The sequence below is a fragment of the Cucurbita pepo genome, chromosome 5 (assembly GCF_057944985.1).
Source record: "Cucurbita pepo subsp. pepo isolate OVF chromosome 5, ASM5794498v1, whole genome shotgun sequence".
In the NCBI taxonomy this organism is placed as follows: Eukaryota; Viridiplantae; Streptophyta; class Magnoliopsida; order Cucurbitales; family Cucurbitaceae; genus Cucurbita; species Cucurbita pepo.
This window is the reverse complement of record NC_141802.1, coordinates 3,737,536-3,763,389: the sequence shown is the minus strand read 5'-3', so window position 1 is coordinate 3,763,389 and position 25,854 is coordinate 3,737,536. Positions and strand designations below refer to the sequence as shown.

The 25,854-nt window shown below is 33.5% G+C and overlaps 4 protein-coding genes across 4 annotated transcripts; 3 read left to right on the top strand and 1 right to left on the bottom strand.

Annotated features, from left to right (window-relative positions):
- The first annotated feature begins 1,188 nt into the window (after positions 1–1,188).
- On the top strand, positions 1,189–4,055 carry LOC111794678 (putative polygalacturonase). The gene is made up of 6 exons (XM_023676785.2): positions 1,189–1,325; positions 1,586–1,924; positions 2,367–2,487; positions 2,736–2,910; positions 3,090–3,160; positions 3,243–4,055. The coding sequence occupies exons 1-6, from the start codon at positions 1,293–1,295 to the stop codon at positions 3,947–3,949; spliced, it is 1,446 nt and encodes a 481-aa protein (XP_023532553.2). The 5' UTR covers positions 1,189–1,292; the 3' UTR covers positions 3,950–4,055.
- A 264-nt stretch (positions 4,056–4,319) lies between these two features.
- On the bottom strand, positions 4,320–9,024 carry LOC111796259 (protein REVEILLE 6). The gene is made up of 8 exons (XM_023679021.2): positions 8,712–9,024; positions 7,826–7,883; positions 7,264–7,387; positions 7,008–7,175; positions 6,618–6,722; positions 5,748–5,857; positions 5,543–5,602; positions 4,320–4,816 (listed from the first exon to the last, which is right to left on the bottom strand). The coding sequence occupies exons 1-8, from the start codon at positions 8,912–8,914 to the stop codon at positions 4,715–4,717; spliced, it is 930 nt and encodes a 309-aa protein (XP_023534789.2). The 5' UTR covers positions 8,915–9,024; the 3' UTR covers positions 4,320–4,714.
- Positions 9,025–11,394: 2,370 nt separating this feature from the next.
- On the top strand, positions 11,395–18,084 carry LOC111795701 (Tic22-like family protein). Its single transcript, XM_023678261.2, has 8 exons — positions 11,395–11,976; positions 12,350–12,444; positions 12,825–12,904; positions 14,133–14,174; positions 14,330–14,457; positions 15,151–15,331; positions 16,974–17,152; positions 17,226–18,084. Exons 1-8 carry the CDS (start codon positions 11,525–11,527, stop codon positions 17,731–17,733), a joined length of 1,665 nt encoding a protein of 554 aa, XP_023534029.2. The 5' UTR covers positions 11,395–11,524; the 3' UTR covers positions 17,734–18,084.
- A 5,959-nt stretch (positions 18,085–24,043) lies between these two features.
- LOC111795934 (uncharacterized) lies at positions 24,044–25,522 on the top strand. Its single transcript, XM_087124297.1, has 3 exons — positions 24,044–24,665; positions 24,820–24,929; positions 25,007–25,522. The coding sequence occupies exons 1-3, from the start codon at positions 24,195–24,197 to the stop codon at positions 25,428–25,430; spliced, it is 1,005 nt and encodes a 334-aa protein (XP_086980423.1). The 5' UTR covers positions 24,044–24,194; the 3' UTR covers positions 25,431–25,522.
- Positions 25,523–25,854: the final 332 nt, after the last annotated feature.

Genomic DNA, 25,854 nt, shown 5'->3' with positions numbered 1-25,854 from the left:
GTTGCGGTAACCACTTAGATGAACAAAGCGGTTGAGCTACTCAAGCAAACCGTCCTACCTTACTACAACATAGAGACAAAAGGGAGAAGGTTGTGAAACTAGCCTATCATGGCTATATGTCAATGACTTTTTTTTTTTTTTTTCATCCTGCCTTTGCCCTTTTGTTAGCTGCCCTTCGATCAACCCTAGGTTTGGGTCTCAAAGGCCATTTTTCTAATTCACACCGTATCTTTTATCACATGAAAATTATTATTATTATTTAATTAATTTTGATACAATTAACGACTAATTTTAAGATTTATTGAAAGTATACGAGTAGGTGAGATTCTAAAGAACTAAATTAGAATAAAACTTTATAAAACTTTAAAATATAGGAATCAAATGGGGTTTTAACAAACAAAAAATGAAAAAGTGAAAAAAGGATTTAGGCAGTTTCTACCCATCTAGTTATGTTCTTACAAGATGGCATGGAAGTTCTTACTCGTTTCACATGTAGTGTTTATTCATATATTAGAACTCCAAGTTGAGATGTTTTTACGGCCTAATTATGGACGTGTAAATCTTTCTCTCTCTCTTTTTTTTTCTTTTGTTATTATTATTATCATTTTAGTACAAAAATTCTCTACCGTTCACATCAAAACAAAGTTAGAACCGATAATTTGAACCCAATTTAATTCAACTAATTCTATTGTATTAGAAACCTACAAATAAAAATGGGGAATAAAAAGTTAATTTAAATATTATATCTTAAATAAAAATCAATGATTTAAATCTTTATTTTTAAACTATGCGAGCATAATTAGCAATAATTTTTTTAATTTAATGGGCTTGCTCCTATTCATATGAAAAAGAATAATTTTTCTACACATTTCTGGCTTAATTGGAGATTGTAGACCATTTTTCATATTTAAAGAGATTTCAAGGGGAAAAAAAATCCTAATATATAAAGAACTAAAAAAAGAAGAAAAGTTAAACCAAAGTTTCAAAATAATAATTGAGGATTAAATTTTTTTTTTTTTTTTTTGTTAGGGGGAAACTTATTAAACAAATATTATGGAAAACAAAGGAATATAATCATAAAATGATTGAATAAAAAGCAAAAATCCCTTCCATTCCGTTCTTTCCTTCTACGTTATAATTCCCTTAGGCGGATCAGTTTACTTATTTTGTTATGTAAATTCAACGTTTTTTTTTTTTCTGTTTTTTTTTTAAACAAATTTAATTCCAAAATTCTGCTATAAAATTCTCTGTTCTAATCTAAAAAACCATAAACACAAAAATCTCTTTCATCCATGGATCTTCCTCACAAACCCACAAAAACCCAAGTAATTTTCTTCCTCTGTTATCTGTTTTCTTTCAGTTCATCATTGGGGTTTGCTTGTTCTTCTGAATTTCTTTGATTTTTCATTTGGGTTTTTGAAAATAATTTGTGGGTTTTTCTTAAATTTATTCAATGGCTTCTGTTTTCTCAAGAACAGTTGTTATTTTTTCTCGGGAAACGATCAGAAACAGAGTCTCGTTTATTTTCCAGCGTTATTTTCCTGAGAAACAAACAGAAAATGAATCATGTTTCTTTTTTCGACAGATTACAGCGGCGAGAATCTCGGCCGTGATTTTATTGGCATTGGTGAGTTTGGGCTCCGTTGATGGCAAAAAGCCGTGTCCGTTTTCGAGCTACTTGGAATTTCCGGCGATCAGTTGCCGGAAACACACGGCAGTGCTGACAGATTTCGGCGGCGTCGGCGACGGAGTAACTTCAAATACAAACGCGTTCCGAGAAGCGATGGAACATCTCAGCACATTGGCGGTGGATGGTGGCGCTCAGCTGATTGTGCCGCCGGGAAAGTGGCTGACCGGAAGTTTTAATCTAACCAGCCATTTCACACTTTTTGTTCATAAAGATGCCCAAATTCTTGCATCCCAGGTATGAGACTCTACACACTATTTAATATGAATTAAAATAATTATATGTTTTATTGGGATTTTTATTTTTTTTATTTATTTATTTAAAAAAAAAATTAAGTAGAAGTGCTTAAAAAGTGGCATTAATTATTTTTCCGAAATGGAAATAAATTATTTAAAATTTGATGAGGTAATAATGACGTTTATATTTACGCATTTTTTTACTAATAAAAATTAAAGGGGTTAGGCATTGATTGCCTTTATTGATGGAGTCAAATTGAATTAATCTAAAATTAGTTTAAATTTAAAATAAAATAAGATTAAAGTCAAAATGTGTACTTGGGTTTTGACTTACTTTGTGGTTGGATTTTGAATTTTACCAAACCTGACCCAAATTTGGGGTAGTGATTCGGTGCGGATGAGAGTATTAAAAACTGATGGAGTTGGATAATTCAACGGTGCAGGATGAATCAGAATGGCCAATGGTAGAAGTTCTCCCATCTTATGGGAGGGGAAGAGATGCACCTGGCGGAAGATTCAGCAGCCTTATCTTTGGAACTAACCTCACCGATGTTGTCATCACAGGTAATAATATCTCTGATTTTTTTTTTCTTTTTAGTTTTTAAAAATTATTATTTTTTTATATATAAAAAAGTTAATTTAATAAATAATAAATAGGAAGTTTAATAAACAAATTTTTTCAAAATAAAACTGGCAATTTTGATGTTAGATTAAAACACAAGTAAAATAAAAATATAAGTATTAAGTTTAAAGCCAAATAATTATTATTAATAAGGAAACTAAACATATGTGTTGTTGACGTGGTGGTGTAGGTAACAACGGTACGATCGATGGACAAGGGTCTTATTGGTGGAATAAATTCCACAGAAATGAGCTCAATGTAACACGACCGTACATGATCGAGATCATGTACTCTGATCAAATCCAGATCTCGAATCTCACTTTAGTCAATTCACCCTCATGGTTTGTCCATCCGATCTACAGCAGGTTTGACCATTTTTTCTTCCTCATATCTCGGATTAGAGGATTCAAAAACAGCAAAATAAATATTGTATTTATTGATCTAAATGAATTTGTTTAGCACAAAATTATAAATTATTTAGTTTATTATAATATTTACTTTTTATCGAAATAGAAAAGCTTATATTTTACGGGAAAAAATGTAGAAATGTGATCATTCAAGGACTCACCATTCTAGCTCCAATCGACTCTCCGAACACCGACGGAATCGACCCAGGTTTACTTCTTCATCGACAAAATCTTGCACCTTTTTCTTCCTCGTTAACCTATCTTCTTAATTATTCATTCAATTACCACAGATTCCTGCATCAATACTCGAATTGAAGACTGCTTTATTGTCTCTGGTGATGACTGCATTGCTGTCAAGAGTGGATGGGACCAATACGGAATCCAATTCGGAATGCCAACCGAGGACCTCCTCATCCGCCGCCTCACTTGCATCTCTCCGGATTCTGCTGGCATTGCTCTCGGCAGTGAAATGTCTGGCGGAATCCGCAACATCAGAATCGAAAACGTCACTGCAATCAACACTCAATCCGCCGTGAGAATTAAAACCGCCATTGGACGAGGTGGGTACGTCAAGGACATTTTCGTCCGACAGATGTTTCTATCCACAATGAAATACGTCTTCTGGATGACCGGAAACTACAAGTCCCATCCAGACGAGAAGTTCGATCCAAAGGCACTACCGGAAATTAAGAATATTAATTACAGAGACGTGGTGGCTGAGAATGTGACATACTCAGCAAGATTGGATGGGATTTCAGGAGATCCATTTACCGATATTTGTATTTCAAATGTGAAGATTGGACTAACGGCGAAGCCGAAGAAGTTGCAGTGGAACTGTACAAATGTTGAAGGATATAGTAGCAATGTGGTGCCACCGCCGTGTGCTCCGCTGGCTAAGGAGGTGGTGAGTAGCGACGGATGTCCCTTCCCCGAGGATCGGCTGCCGATCGAGGACGTTAAGTTGATGACTTGCGTTACTAAAAATCATGCCCCCTGAAAGCTTTAATTTTTTTTTTTGTACAATGGAATAAATGGTTATTTGCAATATACTTTGTTACAGCAAATAATTATCGACTTAATTTAATAAATCCCCTTTCCTTAAACTAGTTTAGAATTTAAAAAAATAAAAAACTATATAAATTTTTTTTACAATAAAAATATAATATTAATAATCAACTTAAACACAATTTAATAAACTACAACAATAAGGATTAATAATGGATGAACACATAACAAAACATGTCTCCACAAGGAAAAAAAAAAAAAAAAAAAAGAACATTTACACCACGAGTGCTTACACCCAAAGTAAAAGCAATACGTCACGAGTAAGTTAGTATAGTAAACCCCTTTGGAACCGACCTACGAAGTCCCAGGTGAATTTTATGGGTATTATTGCCTTTTAACTCAAAGGTGAAAAAACAAGGAAAAATAAAGAGCATTGTTTACAAAATGAACTGCCAAAACTTGAATATACTGGGCCTCCCTACCTAAGGCTATACAGCACTATTTCAAGGGCTCTCCATCTATACAAACAAAGGCCACGACAGAATTTGGTTGTTATGTTATATACATGAGCCTCATCAACATATCAACATAGCACAGTAGATAAAATATATAATTATAAGCAACCTCACAACATCGCTTACATGATCGGTATCGTGCTAATTATTTTCAGGTAGTCCCTCAGCATCAGTCAGCATTCTGTTCGTGTTGTTAAAGGACGTATGCATAGCAGTATGCTGTTCATCAGTTCCTCCCGTGCCTAGTTGGATACCAAACTGGGTTTATGATCAGTGACATACTTGTTGATGTCGCCATGCGGGATTGGTCCCGAATCGATCTCGTAGGAGGACAGCAACTTCCTCTGCAAAGGGAAGAAAAACATAGTAAGCACGTGCAAGGCTAATATCAATAACATCTTAGAAGGAAATCATATTACACTAATGAATAGCTTGCAGCAAAACGAAGGAAAGCTTTATAGTTCATCATAAAAGCTGTATGCTGCCTAGTTTCATGCAAAATAACTACGTATGTAGTCCCTAACATATTTCATAATAAAACGACTCAGGCGTCACGGATACAAGATTTTTTATGCTATGCTTACTAGAAATATCTAGAAACCACATTTGAAATTAAAACAACTATTTCAACAAAGATGTCTGAAGAATCAATTTTAAATTGGATTTGGCTTCATAATAAGGTCTAAGAAAAACCAAAAGCGTAAACAGCCTTGATAACGGAAAGATTTGGCAGAAACAGGTAAAATTATTCCCCTATCCTGTAAAATAGAAGAGATACTCCACGTTCTCTAACTGTGTTTCAGTATGTAATAGTAACATCCCAATTCATGTCCTAATTCCAGTTCGGTGACACCAAAATACAATGTCCACAGGTCGCAGCCTTGATACAACCCCTCAAAACAACACATGAAAATAAATGTAAAAAAATAACAATAATAAAATAAAATAAAAGATTTTGAAGGTATCTAAAAGATTAAAATTTTGTTAGTTCATTTTTCTATTATATCACTTTTCCACCCAGCAAAGCACAAAATATAGTCAAAAAAATCAAAAGGATGATTTGTACTTACATGATCTTCAAAATCAGGACTGATCAAATTGATGGATAAGTTTCTCATCAGCAGCAGGACCTACATGGAAGAAATAAATATTATTTAGTCAACCATGTCACATATTTTTTTATTTGTGAAATACAATTGCTCTAAATTTTCAGTCTTTAGACAACTAACAACCGTGTTCCTAAGTGAAGAGGGAAAAAAGTGTAGAAAATCATACAGTTTCAACATCAATTGGGTCCATCCTCTTTAACTTTTGCAGATGACCTGAAGTGTTTGGGTCGAAGACACTACCAATGAAACTGTAAACCTGAGCGAAATCTGGCAAAACTGCACGACAAAAGGACATTTAAGTATCGAGAAAAACAACAATACACGGGAAATGGGGATTAAAGATTCACTACAACCATTAGAATAGCTTTGTAGGAACTCATGCCACCAGAAAAATGAGAAAAAAAACATCAAAATGATAGTGAAACAAAACATAACACCAGAGTTCACAAAGATTGTCCAACTCCCAAGTTCAGAAAAGTCAGATTGTCTAATTTTCTTTTTACTGGCTACTCATGGTACTACAGTTATAATTACATGCTCTTAATGATCACAGAAGGCTTCTAACTAAATGGTCAAAAATCAAGATGCTCCTTCACAAAAATTTCTTTTATGGGCATTGAGAATGTAGACTCTGTATAACAAATCTTGATCGAGTTCTTGAATCACTCAAAGAAATTATACAATATAATAAAAACGATGCAATATCTCAATTATGAGCAAGTACTCAAAAGTGAGAGAATACACAAACGATTACATATTTTCTCTAGACTGTGCATATCACTAGCACCATGCTTCTAAAAACATGCATCGATATGTTATGATTGACTGATACATTCCAGATCCCTGATTCTTCCATGTATTTCCCTACTTCCATGAAGAGTAGCAATTGAGCACTTCAAGCTAATTAATGAGCTTAATGATTAAACTAGGAAGGATTTATACCCACATTTTCATATATAATAGTTCAAAACAATCTCAAACTATTTTCAATATGATAATATAATTTGAAGTACGTGCAAAAGAATGAGAGGATCACCTCTAAGAGAATGATTGTTACTTCCTTGGTCAGTTGTTTCAACGAGAGGGCGTGCTTTCGAAGGGCTTTCAGTACTACTGCAACAAATATTTGTCGTTGTTGGCACTGCATGCACATATAAACCAAACAAAGCATTACATCTGTGAACATTTTATAGAACACTATAATGATAGAACCTAGGGAGACATGAAGAACGTCACATAATCCTAAGACGCCTGCATCCTAGACACCTCATATTCCTCTCCCTCCAAATTTCCCGTGCATGGTAGCCTAGATTGTATCATGATAGGTTTTTAAGGCATCTAATTAAACCCATCTTATCTCATTCCTATTGTAAGAAGTTATGAAAAGATTATGATTGCAATGCATCTAATAATTAGCCTTTGGTACCTTGTGCTGAATCGGGTGGCTGAACAGAGTTCACCATCCAAGAAGATACAGCTCCACCTGTTGCCGGACATGCAGGTATTGAAGATGATTCTGGCCTTCTAATGCATCCAGGTTCAACTAGAGGAGACGTTGACGGAAATGACCCCGACACTTGAGAAGGCATGGCAACTGACAAATAGTACACATGAAGTTTGTGAGCCACTGTTACAACATGTCATGTGGTGATACCAAGTACAGTGAAGACGGGGAAACTAACCATTTTTTGAAGCCTTCTGAGGATATGGATGGGCGGCCTTCCTCTTTGGTCGTGGAGGCGGCAAATGCTCACCTCCTCCAGTTTTCTGAACTTTTAAGAAGTACTTCTGTGCATGACTGCGTATCTGTAGAGGGCAACATTTTCTTAGTTTGTCATTCATAAATTAACAAGTATGTGAAAAATTGCACAAGCCACCTTGAACTGTAATGATTGTTACAATTGCACCCATGAATTGTAAAAATTAAACCCTCAAAGTTATGAAGTTAACTTCATTAAAAATTATTGCTTAAAAGGTTATAATTGGACAGTCCATGGTCTTATAGTTACAAATATAGTTTATATGCTTAGATTACACGTAGCAAGTGTTGTTTTCACCAACATATAAGGTGTTATTATGGGTTGACAAAAGCAAATTTAAACAAAGAAATAAAAGGGCTTGATCAATTAGATAAGAGTTCAAGGGTTGTGGGTGCATTTGGAACCATCAATATAGTTCAGAAGAGTTCACTCAACACCACCAAAGAACGTAAATTGCAAATAACAGAGATTAGGCATTAATTACCTGTATAACAGTTTTTGATCCAACAAAAGCTTCAATCTTCTTCCAATCACGATCAAAACTGGATATGGAGTGGCAAAAATATTAGTGAACCGTACGTTAGACATCTGTCGAGGAAAGCGCAAAGAAGAAAAAAAAAAAGGCAAGTAGTAACGCAACGAAGTTCCACCTGGTCTCTCCATTTCCAACCTTTAAATGGCCAAGCATATATCATATTCTAATCACATCAGAGTTAAAGAATTTAGATTCACAAATTAACTTCTCTTCCATTAACAACCGAAGCCCAATATCTCTAGCTTTTCCACCTTTCTGGTGCCTAATAACGACCCTCACAACCTCAATATCCCCTTTCTTTTCTAACTTTACTAATGCCTAATACCAAGTAGGATCAATTATCAGTCCTACACGTAGGGAAAAAACGAACATATTATTTCCTAGTACAGCAGAAGCAGATAAACTAAATAAGAACAATCAAAAAGCAAGTGGTAGATTCCACAAACTTTTAACTACAGAATGTTCCTAACACCTTCTGAAAACCAGATAGAGCCGAAAACCACTTGACCCATCAAAATCCTACTCAATCCCCCACCACTTCGGTTTCAATTACAAATCCAATAATATTCACTTCTTTCCATTAACCAACCATTCCTAATTTCTCACACTTACCACAACATCACAAACCGCCCAAATTTCAACCACTAAAACCCAAAATTATCCCCTAATCCCACACGTTTCTCACATTTCCACCGCCACAGAGCTCCAACTCAAAAATCCAAATACCGAAACAAAGTCTTCCACACGAAACAAAGAGAAATATGCATCAAATTCGAAAACCCTAAACAAGAAAGGAACCAATAGAATTGAGTTAAAACACGGACGAAAAACATACAGCTGAAGCGCTTCAAGGAACTTGTCGTGCTCAGGCTCAGTCCAGCTCTCTCTAGACTTGGTAATTGTGTAGGGCTTACGAATCTTCTTAGACATATCCTCCGACGCCGCCATAGTAGTGGCAAACGGTCCCAGCCCCGGCAACGCCATTCCCGACGGATCCAAATAGAACCCCTCAGAAGGATTCGGATTGTTCGAAACCATAGAAGAAGAAGAAGAACACAATGGAGAATGAAAGTCGTTCAGGTTTTTACACACAAATGAAAAAAACGATAGAGAACAAACGAAAATGCGGCTCGACCATGGGCGGTTTCAGAATTTATAGATAAACTCGAGCTTTTATCCCCTGCAATTACTTCGAGTTAGGATCACGAGTTCAACAAATCAGCAATCGAAACGTGGCATTGGTTTTAATTGTAAAAAAGTTGTGAACACTATAAAAATATCTTTTTAAAGAAAAAAAAGTCTATTTATCTGCCCTTACAAAATTGAAAATATAGCAATTTTGAATTGTTTAAATAAATGGTCGTATTTTATTGACTGAATTCTCTATAATTTAATTTATTATAAATATAATGATACTTGACGTAGTCGTTTAATCTTAACAATAAAGTTACAATGATGCATCTCTTTAGCACCTATTTAATAATATGTTCCTTTAGTAATAAGGGATAATTATTTTTTTCCGTCAAAATTATTTTTATTAATAAAAGTAGTAATATTAAAATGTAATAAAGCCTTTTTATAAAAATATAAAATAAGATAGTGATTCCCATGTGTTGCGGTGGGTGAGGTGCAAGGGCTTACCGTGTTCCGTGTTGTAGTGAATAAAATCTCATGCACGAGAGAAGTAGAAAATGTGGAAAGTCGGTGGAGGTTGAATTTGAAAGTAACGAGGATGTGACACGTGTCACGAAACTGCCCCTACTTTTAACCTCCATTTATTTTTGTGATTTATGTTACCAATACAACCTTGAAATGTTCATGTTTTTTTTTTTTTTTTTTTTTTAATTAAATTAAATATATCCGTTTTTTTTTTTTACCTTTATTACGCCGTGAAGATTTATTTTTTACCCGTGAATGTTGAAGGTCCAATTTTTACAATTTTATTTTTAATAAATTTATTTTATAACTAAGCAGACAATTTGGTTGGGGTTAACACCCAGAAAAAGTTATTTATTTTTATTATAAGTTCAACCACGCGTGACAATTAGGTATTCATACTTTTAAACTGACATTTTAATTAAAAATTACATTTTTAGAGATGAATTAGGATGGGTGAAAATGTTTAATTTTACTAAAAAAAGATGGTTAGGGTATAACGAGTATATGATGTTTTTTAAGATATATACCCGCAATATTTTGACCAATTTAATTATGCATATATGTCTTTCAACTATTAAAAAAAAAGAAAGTATATTTTATTTTTATAACCTAATAAACTAAATGTCTCTAAATCTATAATTTAATATTTATTTTTCTTCCCATGGTTTAAATAACTTGAATTAAGACGTTATATTTACATTAATTTAGTTATTTTTTTAAAATATACGTTATTAATCTAAACTTTAATAAACTACATTATAATTATTAATTATAATGTGTGAGGTATTATAGGTGTGTAACGAACAGATGATTAAAATAGTATATAAAAAATAAAAAATAAATGATGTGGTTAACTTCACTCAAATATAATATTGTAGCAATAAACTTTTTTCTTATTTAATTTAATTAATGAATTTTGATTGTATTCTTGTTTTTCATATGGTTGAAAACTAGAGTTTAATCTCTTTTATTTAGTTCAAATTATTTATTATTTATTTGGTATATAGTTTGGGTTCCCAATGGATATCCTTCATCTTCAACTATCCAACTTAATCGAATTAATTATAATATTTTAAAATTTATGTACATTATTTTTAAAAAATACTTATAAGTGTTTAAAAGCTTCAATAATATATATAAACTTAAAATTAAATTTTGTTAAAAATACTCATTTGGACGGTAACTCTTTAGTACTTTATTTTAATAATATTTTTAAAATTTTTAATATTATTTCACTTAAAGACCCTTTCACTTTTTAAAAATATAAAAAAGAAAAAATACACTTATTAATATTTTAAAAATATCTTTAAAATTTTAAAAGTAGCACCAACCCTTTTAAATAAAAAAAAATTAAAAAGAATTTTAACGTCAATATATGGTCAAAAACCATTTATCTCTAAACTTTTAATAATTTTAAAGATGAAGAGTATTTTCGAAACACGGTACTAACTATAAGTATACTTTTTAACTTTTAAAAAAAAAGTTAGTAAAATATTAATGAAAATTTTGAAATATTTTAGATCCAAAATTAACGGTAAATATATATATATATATTTTTTCAAAAAATTTAAAAATATTTTTATTAATTTAGCATATAATCTAAGTATTGATTCTTTTTTAATTTCTTTACTTTTACTTTTGTGTAAATTGACATCTCTACCCTTGCCCTTCCTTTGTCTTTTCCTGACCGTTGTATTTCTCTCCATTGTATCATCTGCCCAAATACGTCAGCTAACAGTGGCCTCACTTCGTCATTTGACCTAGAAACTTCTTTTTCTTTCATTTAACAAATTATTTTTAGATTATAATTTATATAATATTTTTATGAATATTACAAATAGATATTTCTAAAATTATTTAATTTTGATAATCCTCATCCCTCCTTCTTCACCTCCCCCTTCCTCTCCCTCCAACCCCAAGTTAAAAATGGCGCCGAGAGTCTAGAGCCTAATACAGCTGGTCGCATCAGAAGGAATCTGCCAAGCTTTCATGGCCTTCCAGATTGAACCTCCCAACGACCACCACGAACACCGCCCAATTAAATTCATTACCCGTTTCTTCAATTCCGCTACCTCCAATTTCTGCGCCCTTTTCGCCAATCCCCAATCAATTCCGCCATTTTCCCTGCAACCATCCTCTTCTCGTCTATGCATTCCGGTCGCATTCCCTGTCCCTCGAAAACCCCCTTTGTTCACCCATTCACGTTTTGATTCTACTCATCCTGACCTTGACTCCTCCAAATCTGCGCCTGTTAAGGGTTTGTCTTCATCGCCCGAGTTCGGCTCTGGTTTTCCGTCGACGCTGAGGATTTCAAGTCTTAATTCTAATGGAAAAGCTGGCGGCCCTGCGTTTGTTGGCCAGGTCTTCAGTATGTGCGACCTTTCTGGGACTGGTCTTATGGCAGTCTCGACCCACTTCGATATTCCTTTCATTTCTAAGAGGTTCTCTCCCTATCTCTGCTAGTTTAAGATTGAATCTGTAATTGTTTTGTCATTAAACCACCCGTCATGATTGGTTTAGATTGATAATTATATGTTGTAAGGGAGGTGAGGTTGAAGCTAGGTTTGAGAGGGTAACAAGTAACATGTTGGTTTAAGTTTCCGTTCGAAGGAATCTGCTTGATTATATGTACGCTCCAGGCACAATCTATTCCAGTTTAATGACTGTTATCATTATGATGTTGGCTTTATAACACCTTAGATTTTTCAATTTTGCTTAATTATTTTTAGTTATTGAAACTGAAGAAAATTGTAATGTTGCTATCAACTATTAGTACTGTTCTGAGTGAAGCCATCTCTTATTTGTCTATTCCAGAACTCCAGAGTGGCTTAGGAAGTTGTTCTCAACCATTACTAAGAGTGAAAGAAATGGCCCTATATTCCGCTTCTTTACTGATTTAGGTGATGCAGGTATTGGCTCATTTAATTTTGTTCTTGCTACTCTTTATCCTCGTTTCTTTTGCAGTATTTATGGACTTTCTAGACTTCCAAATGCATTTGGAACAAACTACATTTAAGAATAAGAAATTTTGAAGCAAGCATTGACTTGTATCTATTCTCCAATGTAAGCAACTTATCTTGACAATTGTTAAAAGCATTTCAAACCATTGAAATTTCACCCCTATTCTGTTTTCTAACAGCTGCTTTACGATTCTGGAAAACCTGTTTGTCTTGGAGCATCTCCCTCGAGTTGTGTCATTGTTTTCCATGTTTTAGTATCTTAATATTGACTTCTCAATTTTACTTCATCCATTAGCAGTGCATCCTGACTCAAATTTTTTTCTTCTTAGTTACATATGTTAAGCGATTGAATATTCCAAGTGCTGTGGTGGGTGCATGTCGTCTTGATTTAGCATACGAGCATTTCAAGGTATTAAATTTAATATTGGTGGACCAATCTTAATTTATTGGTTGGATTATATCTTTCAAAATTTCTGTGTAATCAGGTTCCTTTTCTGTTTATCCCATGCTCATTTAAATAGCCTATATAGTGATTTCATACTCTTTTTAGTTGTATAGGTAGCTATGGTTTGATTTATTTGTGTTCTATGAGCAATTGTCATATAATCACATTTTGAGTAAATTAATCACGTGTACAGGTTACCTTGGTTTCACATACGACCTTCTGATGTTATTGCTTCATTTGGTTGGAGAGTTTAAGTGGTGTGATTGTCATTTTGTATGGAAAGGCTGGGACCCTAAGAAGGAAAAATCATTTTTCAATGAACTATGTATTTTGAAGGTCTGAATACAGCTAAGAAGGTTAAAAAAATGATTCCCCAACGTTAGTCTTCAACTGAACTGGTGTTTGTTATGCCATAAAGCTGAAGAAAATGTTGGAAACTTGTTTTCACACTGCTGGTACGGTGAAAATGTTGGGATTTTTTTTTTGGAACAATTTCATATCTTGGGCTATGGGACGAACGGCCAACGAAAATTTTAATCCAATTCTTGTCTGGCCATAGATGGAATCATGGACAAAGAATATATTATGGGTAAATGAAGTAAAGGCATTTTTTATTGAATATTTGGGCGGAACAGAATTGTAGAATTTTTAATGGCGTAAAAGGAGTCAGAGGAATTGATTTTTTCAAAGATTTGTACTTCTGCGCATTCTTTGTTTAACTCTTTCTTTAATTTTTCTTCTTTTGAGAAAAAAAAAAAAAAAAAAAAAATTCTCTCTAACAAAAATGTCATTGATTCATTTTGACATTTTGTTCATGAGAGTGTATAACCATAAGATACTGTGCTTCATTATGCATACCTAATTGGGTTGGCTATGTAAACAATAAAGGATTTAAAGGGAGTAGGTTCAAGCCATAGTAGCCACCTACTTAGGATATAATATCCAACGAGTTTCCTTCGCAACCAAATGTGTAGGGTTAGACTGTTGCCCTGTGTGAATAGTCAAGATTCACGCAAGCTTGTTCAAATACTCACGAATGTCAGAAAAATAAAATAAAATTATACGAACTTTTTGGTTGTTGAACTAATGCATGGTTGTACTAAATTTTCTAGGATCTGTTGAAGATGTGCTACTTGATTTTTTGGGCATTGTTTTCCATGACCTAACTTCTGAAGTTAATTGTATCATGCAGGAAAAACCTCATTTATTTCAGTTCATTCCAAATGAGAAGCAAGTATGATTTTTCTTATCTGAAGCAAGAAACTTTCATTAATACAAAAATATATAAAAAAATGTGACGAGGATCAAGCATGCTAGTCAAATCCATCAGCTAGAATGTCATGACAGTTACTCATGCCCTTAGCCCTTGAATGGTTTTCTAACGTATAGGTTAAAGCAGCAAACAAGCTTCTTAAAGGCCTACCTGAAAATGGTGGGAGCAAAAAGATTGATGGTGTTCCTGTTTTCAGTGCCCAGAACTTGGATATTGCAATAGCAACTACTGATGGGGTACAGTGGTATGTCATTTTCTCATGTTAGTTATGCAGTTTTTGCTACGACGAGTTAGTACATTGTTACAACTTGTAAAAGCTGGTCCTTAACATATCATATATTCACTATATGACTTCAAAAATCAAAAGATATTCTTTCTTTTGCTTTTGCCTGTAAGAACGGCCATTGTTAATATTTACTAATTACCGTAGGGAGTGTGTTTGTAAGACAATATGAGATGGGTTGAGGAGGGTAGCTTAGTTCGAAGACGATATGGAAAAGCATGCAGAGAAGAAATCTCTTAAAGGAAGAATACTTGCACAAGATAAATTCGGACTTCAAAAAGAATTATCCTTCTCATTTACAATTTTTTATTTTTATTTTTAAAAACACAGATTTGTTTTAGTTCATTACTTCATCACCAACAAAACCCTTATGTGAGGATCAAATAATAGCTTTCCTTTCCCTTTTCTTGGCTCTTTTTCTGTTTTTAAATTGCTAATTAGGTTCATTTAATAGGACGACTGGTTTGGGATAATCCATCTCCTCTTTTTTTTATGATCTCTCACTATTAATATAAGTCTCAGTTTCCTTTCCTCTTTTTCTTTTTTGTTCCATTGTCGTTGCTTTTCTCTGATCATTTTTCTCGATCTGCTCAATAATTTTTGGAAGTTTTTCTCGGCATATTTTATCTTTGGTATTTTCATTTTGTTATTCAGGTACACTCCTTATTTTTTTGATAAAAACATGCTCGATAATATTCTTGAAGAATCTGTTGATCAGCATTTTCATGCTTTAATTCAAACTCGGCGTTTGCAGCGCCGAAGGGAAATAACTGATGATAATGCAGCAGCAGAAGTGTTTGAAGAGATGGGCGATAGTTTGTTGGAGCCTCCAGAGGTATGATATTCAATAGTCTGCTATAATTATTGAACATTTTATAGTGAGGAGGTACTGGGTATTTAATTTATTTCTTAAGACCCAGCATTTTGACGACCTTTCTAATTCTTGAGCGTAAACTGGGACTAGCTTCTTATCTTACAATGTCTGGCAGCGAGGGACTTATGGAATATCATAGGAACCCATTTCAATCTCAAGAACATACCCTAATTCCCATTATTCTACCTACCCTATAATCCCTAACACCCTCTATTTGTAACCGTCAATGCAAATCAACTTCTCAGTAATTACAGATACGTTAGTGCTGATCTTCCTAATAATATTCCCACCTTTTCCCTATTATAATTTTTGCAAAACATTGAGATCCTGTTTATGTGACCCCAAAGTATTGAATAGCCTTCTTTTAAGTGGCGGTGGTTGGTTGGGTCGTTTTGGCTTGAATATTTCCATTTTCCTTTCGATGGTAAAAAGGATGATGCATTTTTGTAGTTCCCTTCCATAGCTCTAAGTAAACATCAGATTAAAAAAAAGGCTTTTAAGTAAACATATATGGGAGGTATGCTATCTTTTTTTGAGAAGGGAAACAAATTTCAATGATAAATGAAATAAAATCGAGTGTAACCTCCAACCCCTAGAGGTATTACTAGAAGGAACAAGTTGATATCAACAAACTTCTATGAAACCATTTCATGGGATTTAGTCAATTGTTTTGATTGTGGAATATCATTAAGAAATAGGAATCCCAAATTTAGAAGTTAAAGAAGATAAGCTATAATTAGAAAAAGGGTGTTTACATTTACACCAACACAATGCATGAAAAAGAATTAAGTCCATAGAAGTATCAAAATTGGGGAAAGAATCCTTAAATATTCTTCCATTCCTCTCGCCCAAAGAAACCATGGGAAAGTTATGTTTAATGCAAGCCAAAAAACCTTCTTGACTCCATGGAAAGGATGACCCGCAAAAGTTGAGGCTAGAAAGTCATAAATGTCGTTAGGCTAACTTCGAGTTGCCAAAAGCATGAAGGATCATGTTTCAAAATCTCGTAGCGAAGGAACAATGGCCAAAAAGATGTCATTCGAAAATGGAAGAACACATAGCACACCTGATGGAGATGGATAAATATGAGGCCTTTGCATTATGTCCGTAGTATTGATTGCTTCAAGGCTAAGCATCCAAAGAAAAATTTTAATTTTTTTAATAAAATTATTTCAAATCGCCTCATAAAGATTATGGTTATGTAATGCATGATTTGTTGTATCCACAAGATCTCTCATAAGAGATTTAACAGTAAATGAACGAGAACTGGTTGGCTGCAATTTATTTTGATGATGCCCACTTTGGCTGCAATCTTAAATAACGGAAGATGGAATGTTAGAATGCTCGAAAGAACTGGTTGTGCCAAGTTTATTCAGCCTTTTTTTTAAAAAAAAATATATTTTGAAGTTAAACGGAGGATTTTTTTTTTTTTTTTTTTTTTTTTTTTTTTTTTGTAACTTGTTTGGCTTGTTAGAGGGATAATGGCCTATACTCCCACTTTTTACTTTTTATACTTTTCTGGGTTCTGAAAAATATTATCCTTGGATTGACTACTGAGCAGTGTTCACCTACATTCACTGTCTCACATATTCTTCCCTATTAGGTTCAAGAAGTGATGGATGAGATGGGCAACCTTGGAATACCCTTGAATGTCATCTCTAAGGTTGCTGAAATGCAGCTTCTTTATACTGTTGATAAAGTAATTCTTGGAAATAGGTGGTTGCGTAAGGCTGTTGGCATTCAACCCAAATTCCCTTACATGGTCGATTCATTTGAGAGAAGGTATGTGACCAGGTTTCTATGAACCAAACAATTTAAACGAACAGGTTTAATGCAATTTTTTTTTCTTTCTCAGGAGTGCTGCTTCTCTCTTAAGAATCTCAGAGTCTGCAAGTGGTCTTACCAACTCTAAATCGGTGAAGGAGACCAAAGAACTTCATTATACTAGTTCATCACCTCTAGATATTCAAGATGAGAGGGAAGCCAATCAAGAACCTAAACAACATTCCTTCAATCCTTTTAGAAATTTGTTTAGTCATCTGTGGTCAAGGCGACGTCAAAGAGACGACTTTCCTCAGGAACAGGCAAAGCAAAATGTGCAGCCAAGTCCTTTTCTCCCCAAAATAACAATGGTTGGCATCTCTACTGGTGAATCAGGGCACATGAGTAAAGCCAATTTAAAAAAGACAATGGAAGATTTGACTAGAGAGCTAGAGAATGTGGATCAGGGAAGTGCTGCTAATCATAATGAGTATGAACTCAACAATGAAGAAAGGGATCCATTATTTGTTGCAAATGTTAGTCATTTCAGCTCTGGCTTGGCAAAGGCAGGTTCAGCACGGTGGGTTCGTGGAAACGATTAGAGGACCTTTCTAACATCTTGCATCTGAATAACTTTCTCCACAACTAAATTTCTCCCAGATGCGGAGAGCAGGATGTGAAGTTATGGCATACTTCCCTTACCGGGGGGTAGCTTTTCAGTTTGCCAAATGTAAAATCAGACTTGCATTTCATATCCGGTGCTGTGTATGGTAGTAGTTGCATAGATAGATCGAAAATGGTATGTGTGTGTTATATCAACAGAATGAAATGCAAAAGAGGAAGAAGGAAAGACCCCTCTTATTTTTTTCAGACAATTTTGAGCAATAATGAGATGGGAATTTTGGCTTTTAAGAACAAGAAGTTGAATGTATAAATACAAATGTTTAACGCAAGGATTTACCTTTCATGATCTTCAATAAGCTGCAGGATCAGTCGTCTGCAATTTTGGATCAACAATCATGACAGAACCAAGCAGTGAGAGGAAGAGAAGCTGTTGCTTGTAAGTACTACAAACCTTTGTTTTGCCTACTCTTCTCTGTTCTCTAATCTACATGCTTCCAAAATTGCAATGATTGTTTGTTCAATTTCGGTGGTCTATCTATTCATGTTTTGTTGGAACTGTTCATAATGGATTTAAAAGAATGTCTGAAAGATTAGATATTGCCCCCTTTTTATGGCCAAGCATTTACTGAAACTTGCCATGTTCATGAGTTGTGATGGCCTTGTCCCAGCCAAGATGGCGGCGTTGGATGCATCAAACAAGCAGAATTTGCCATATAAAGGAGAGAGGAGTCCGGAGAACACCAAAAGCAAAGCAAAGCAATGATAGCTGAAAGAATGAGGTATGGAATTGTTAGTAGTGGGTTTGCTTTGTTTTGTTAGTGGATTTAATGCCATTCATATCCTTTTCAATAGTGTTCTGCACTTTCTTCTTACAGTGCCTCATATACCCTCAGAAAGTTATTGCTATCAATCCTATTAAAGCTTCTGGTCTGTTTTTCTTTATGTTATGGCTGAGATTAGTACTTTTTGTTGGACATGACCTTTTTGTTATTATTATACATCGAATTATTAGCGCGGGTCTGCTATCTGGTGGATTCGATCCACGTAGGTTGGCCTAGTAGTCAACTAGAGTCGTACAAATAATAGAAAACTCGACGGGTATAGATCTAAAGTCATTGTGACTACCTACCTAGAATTTAATACCCTATGAGTTACTTTGAAAACCAAATCTAATAGGTTCACATGGTTCTCTCGAGACTGGTCAAGATGTGTATGATTGGCTAAGAAGTTGCGAATCTCGAGAAAAAAAAAATCAATCTACCAAGTTCAGTTCAACGAACTTTACGTACATGGGGAATTTTTTAGCGGGTTAAGGTAAAAAATTGTCAAATTATCATAAACAACATACGAACCAACTTACTTAATAATAAAGTTCTGATTCAACCGATAGGAACATGCCCAATTACAAATAGAAAGTTTTACTGTTTACTTTTCAAGTGCCATTTTGGAATATTTATCTAAAAATAAATTACACCAAAATCAACTAATTTTGACAGAAGAAGTCATGTTTGTTTGTGATGAATTACTTAACAGCTAAAATAATAATACCTTAAAAACAGAAAAATATCAATTATTTATTTTTGTGTTCTTGAAACTGTTTTAAAATTTTTGCTATTTCTAGAGTATGTTTGTCTTTACGGTTTAGGGAATATTTCTTTTTTTCTGCCAAATAATATTATTAATTTTTTTAAAAAAATATGATTGGAATTGAGCCATAACTTGGATGCTATTCCTGCCATTCAAATGTCGATAGAGCTAAATCAACGATACATTGTTGGATAATTGGGACTAACGATCCTTTGTCGGGTTTTTAACATTCTCATATTAAACAATGATCTATACTTAAACTCATCTATGAACTATCTGTTCATCGTAGCATGTTGTCAGCATGAACACAACGATTTTAATATCCAATTTTATTTGTCTAACTCACTCTTTTTAAATTCTTCCATTTAATTGGCGTCGATGTATTTATTGCAAGAAAAGAAAATAATTAGTATATTTAATGTTGAAATTGATTATAAATCTATTTATTATTTGTTTAGGGTTTGGTGGTGCACATATTTAAATTCTTAAATGAAGTTAATATAAGTTGTTGTCCTAAATTATTTATTGCTAAAACGTGAGTAACAAGTTTCGAGAGATATTATTCAACTTTGCATGTTGGAGTTATTTATTAATTCTAATTATGCATACTTTATTGCAATATTTTTAATTGTATATTTTTCAAATAATAATAATAATAGACAAATTAATTTGATACGACTATGATGAGATCATTTTTACCATTTTCAATTTTTTTTTTTTTTTTTTTTTTGGATGAACTACATATTAAAAGTGTTATACAAATAACAACTTTGATAAACTTCTGAAGAAAGTAGGGATGCTGCAAGAGCGGGGGTGGGTGGATAGGAAGCGTGCCTACTCGTAGGGTCGTCCCGCACTACCGTCTTAGGAAGCAAAAGGACTTTTGTTTTTGGAATAGACGACGGTGCTTGCAAAAGTGAAGGAGAGGAGTGAAGCTGCGAGTAGCTCAAGAAAAAATCTAAGAAAAAAACTATATTGGTCTTTGTTCAAAAAGAAAAAGACGTGAAAAAAAACCATATTGGTCTTTGTTCAAAAAGAAAAAGACGTGAATCGCGTATAATTTTCTTTGACTCATAGCGAATGTATGTGATCCTCTTATCTTAATTTTAAGAGTTTTTTTTTTAATTTTTTAAATAATAATATAAATTGTCTAGTGATGAAATTTAATTTTGAAATGTTTTTAGATCAAGAGAGATTGACGTTGTAATTAGAGAAAATTATAATAATTTTTTTTTTTATCTAAACTAGAGAAAATAATATATCCACGTATTTATAGGAGAAAAAACGCGTCGAAAAAATACTATTATACAATGAAGCTTGACTTAATCTTATTTTTTCTAATAAAGTCTTGTCGGAATTTTAAAATGGTTACCTAATAATACAATATAAAGACACATGTTTTTCTTTTCATTTTTATTTAATAATGAAGGAAAAGAGAAAAAAATTTATTGTACAAACTAAAATATTTTTTTATTCTAATTTTTTACGGTCTTTTTTAACTACTAAATTCATACGGGATATTAATTCACACTCGACTATTAACAAATAACTTTATTAAAATATTTAAGTCCCGAGGTCTCTAGATGATTTTATTATTTTTATCCTTTTCGAAAGAATTTTCTTATTATTTTTTAAAAAATTATTTTAAAAATAAATATTTTTATAATTTAGATATTAAAATATCATAAAGAAACGGAATCTCTTGCAACAAACTTTTCCAACATTGACCTTTGGGTGAAAAAGACTTTACATTGCAATAATTAATAACAAGACAATGAAACATACCAAAATAATAATAATAATTTTAAAAAAAATTTGAACTTTTTTTATTAAAAGAAAACATGTTTGGATTCTGTTCTTAATTATTCGGCTTTTCATTAAAAATAAATAAATAAATAAATTTAGATACCAAATATAAAAATTTAATTTATGAAAACAAATAAAATTAGGCAAAGATTCCTCGCATCACACCCCATTTATTCAAAAACTATCTTTTCTTTAATTAATTACCCCATTTTTTACGGATCCAGATTCTCACCCCTACCATATATATATATATATATATTTATATATAATTAATTAATTAATTTATTTATTTATACCTAAATTGACTAAGTTAATCAAGCTTTATATTTTAACTTTGAATACTGTTAAATTCACATTTGACTTTCAACAAAATATAGTAACTTTTACCTTATGTTCAACTTTTATGACATTTGCTTAGGGAAAATAAAAGTAAAAATCTCCCAAAAACTCACTAATTTATGTTCAAACAAATAAATATTAAAAAAAAAATTAAAAACTCAATTAGTCAACGCCATTGACTTAAGTTTAATCATTTTTATTTTTAATTCGTGTTTACTGTCGTATGTTTTTTTACCTATCATTTTTATATTTTGTGCATTTATTTTAAGTCTAATTTAATTTTTTAAAAATGTTTAGATGTATTTTTTTTTTTTTTTTGGGTAATTGGTTGTTAACCACAAACATTATTTTGAAATGTTTAATGAAAAAAAATTGCATTAATGGGAAGAAATAAGTTACCTTGTTATATTAACAAAAGACAAAGGGAAGCCAAAACCTAAGATTCTCCTAACAAATGCCTTTTTTGGAAATACTATGAACCAAAATATTCGACCATCTTTTTAAGATAGGACAAAACATTATTCTAACGTTTAGTTAATTGTTCGATTGATTAAAACATTATAATTTTAATCGGTAAGTTAAAGGTTCGAACTACGACTTCAACCGGAGTGTTGAAATTTTGAATTGGTCTTTATGGGTTTGTTGAATTAAGTTAATTATTATTAGTTTACTTAACAAAAAGATTAATGGACAATTGGTTTGACCCTATTGTTTTCTGTTTTTTTTTTTGGTTCCAACTCATGTGCCAAATAAAACCAAAACATAAACTTTAGTCATCAAAACATATATGAGACTGAGAAAAAAAAAAATCCACGTCCATTGAAGAGGGAAACGAAACATTATTTGTTAGGGTGTGGAAACTTCTTCCTAGTAGACATGTTTTAAAACCGTGAATGATGGTGATACGTAGCGGGACAAAGTGGACAATATCTACTAGTGGTGGACTTGAGTTGTTACATTGCAGTACGTAACGGACGGGACAAAGCGGATAATATTTGCTAGTAGTGGGCTTGAGCTATTACACAAAAATATGTTGACATATACTTCATTTCATGTCTCTAGTATATGTCTTGTATTATCTGAAAGATTTGAGAAAGGTTGAGTGTTCACACACACCAAGAACATACAACATGCAATTATAGGACTACATCTAAACTATACACACATGTTGGTTTCTTTTCTTGTGACCAAGTGGATGATTAACTCATTTTTTTATGTCGCACTGATTATCTAATGAAAATAGACAGTCAGTTTGGTGGGTGTGACGTTGTCTGACAATCTGTTGAATGATGGAGGAGGAGGAGAAGGAGCCAATGAGTGTGGTGGGCTGAAGTAAACCGAGAGCGAGAGAGAGAGAGAGAGCTAAGAGATGAACGAAGGAATCGAGGGAGACGACTCGGTCGAGCCTCGATTGCAACAATTGAAACCTAATTTTCTTTTCAAATAAAGATATAAAATCACCCATACTTGATGATGTTGGGGGGCGTTACAATTGATCACATACCATACAAAATAAAATAAAAAACGAAATTCCAAACCTCACCGACTAAGTTGAGAAAACCATTGGAGGGAAAATCACCCCCAGTCGCAAGGGAGGGAAGTGTGACGAAGACACGAAGAAAGATAAAGAAAAGAACCAATGTGGAAGAAAAGTGAAGTTCACGGAAAGAGAAAGGCGCGTGGAGGAAATAGATAACCCTAAACCCTACAAAACCTACGCACCAATGAAAACAAAGAGACGAGGAATGAATGGTTAGTCAAAGTCAAACTTGGTAACGCCTTTGCACTCTGCCACAAAACCCATCGTCCTTTGTCCCCATTTGACATTTTCCCGAAGTCAAAAAAAAAAAAAAATAAAACCTCCCCCCTCTCTCCTTTCCCATTTTAAAAAAATTATAATATATATATGAAAACCGCGTCATAACTATTTAAACTACGTTCAAATTTTTATCTCCGTCAAATTCTAGAGCTCAATTCTAAACAGACAGTGAAAACTACGAGCATTTCAGATTATAATTAGTTAATAAAAAAAAAATAATTGTGAAATATAGATGTAGTTATAGGTATAGGGTTTATTTATTTTATATATAGGAGAATTTAAATAAGGAGGATTATATTAAAAGAACGGTAAATTTTATTTACTCGTGGTAAAATACAAGTATTTTAATAAGCCAGTGGTTTTGTAGGATTAATATAAGGCATATGACCGTTAGATGGGGAGGTTCAATTGGGGACAACCATTTTGTATCTAAATTATTTATTTATTTTTTACAAAATTTTAAACTCTTAAAATTACTCATTAATTAAAGACAAAAATATAGGATTTATTAATTTCAACCCAACACTAATCACTTAATTTACTAAATTTCCATAATTATCCCCCTTTTTTACTCAAAGGATAAAACTAAATATATATATATATTATTGAATTTATATTATGGTAGTTTTTATTTTTAATATTTTTAAAAAATATGATTTTGGGTGATTATAAATACATAATTAAGAATTAGTGAAATTCAAAAGTCAGTGATCTTTCTTCTTCATTTCTTATCTCTATCTCTCTCTCTCTCTAAAGAGCTAAAAAGTCAGCGCCGTCCTTTCTGCCGTCCCTTCTTTTCCCTTTGTCCCCTTTTTACCAATTTCCTAAAATTTCGTCTTTCTTTTGTTTTTTTGTTTTTTTCATTTCGATTTTTGTGTAATCCTTTCCATGGCTGCCGGAGACGACGACTGGGATCTCTCCGCCGTCGTCCGGAGCTGCTATTCAGGCTCCTCCACCTCCTCCACCTCCACCGCCGCCGACCCAACTGCCGCCTCCGCCGCAGAAACCGCCTTGTCTTGTCTTGCTTCCTTAACTTTTGACGACGATCCAAACAACGTCGCATTCTCCTTTTCCGACATCCTTCACCCCCAACAGCCTAACGGCTTCCATGAATTACACCAAGCCTTCATTTCTTTCCTCCCCAACCCCGTCGCCCCCGCCGTCGCCCCCGCCGCACCGGAAATCCCCAATCCGATTCCAACCCGCCAATCCCGACACGGAATTAAACCCATTCGACCACTGCCAGATCCCGGAGCGGTGGCGCTGCAATCCCACCACCGGCAACAGCCACTTTTCCGGCCAGACTTCCCAAATTCACCAATGACGCCTCCACACATACCCAAATCGAGAAAAAGGCAAGTAATTTAATAAAATTAAATTTACATTGAATTAAATCTTAATTGATTGATTTCTTTGTTGTCATAATAAAATTATTTTAAAATTGAAATTTATTTATTTATTTATTTATTTTTCTTTTAATTATTGTTATGAATTATTATTTATTTACAGAAAGAATCAACAGAAGAGAACCGTATGCCATGTGACTGCTGATAATCTCTCAACAGACATGTGGGCTTGGCGTAAATATGGGCAAAAGCCCATTAAAGGATCTCCCTACCCAAGGTATTTAAATATATATATATAATTAAATCACGACTCTATGTAACGATATTGACTTCTTCCTCCTCCGATGATCATAGGAACTATTACCGTTGCAGCAGCTCAAAAGGGTGTGGGGCAAGAAAGCAAGTTGAACGGAGCACTGCCGACCCAGAAACTTTCATCGTCACATACACTGGAGATCACACTCATCCACGTCCAACTCATCGGAATTCTCTCGCCGGGAGTTCCCGAAACAGGTCGTCGTCTGCAATCCCCATGAAAAACCTGACGATGGGAGACCCCGATCGGTCATTGCTCGGCACAGCCACCGTGGGCTCTCCGATGACACCGCTTAACGAAGACGGTGGGAGCGGAGAGAAAGAAGGAGAGATTTTGGAGGATTTGAGCATTGAGAGTGAGGAGTACGAGGATAATGATATTCTGATTCCAAATTTGATGATGAGAAATGAAATCTTTGTTGGGTTTGAGGAGCTTGGTTGTAGTCCTCGAAGGAAGGCTTGAATAATTATATGATTTAGCAATTTTGTCATGTAATTACTTTTAATTTAGTTTATTATATAATTTTAGCAGTAGATCATGATCATCATGAATGAATTCACTCTTTTTTCATGAAATCACAGCCGTCCATTTTGTGAAATTAGTTTGATTATTAATTTAAGTGATGAGATATAATATCTAGATCCTTAATTAATATAACAATAGTAATTAATATCGTCCTTAACCAACTAAACCAAAATAAATCAATTCATAATTGTGTTTAATCCAAATCAAAGGCTCGTAATTAAGTTTATTAATAATAGAATTAATGAAAAAAAAAAAGGTTTAGAGAGCAGTGGTGGAAAGGACAGATGTCGAGTAAAGAGAGGGGTAGAACATAATCCAAAGATCCACTTTATGTCGGTTTATAAAAGTCAACGTATTTATT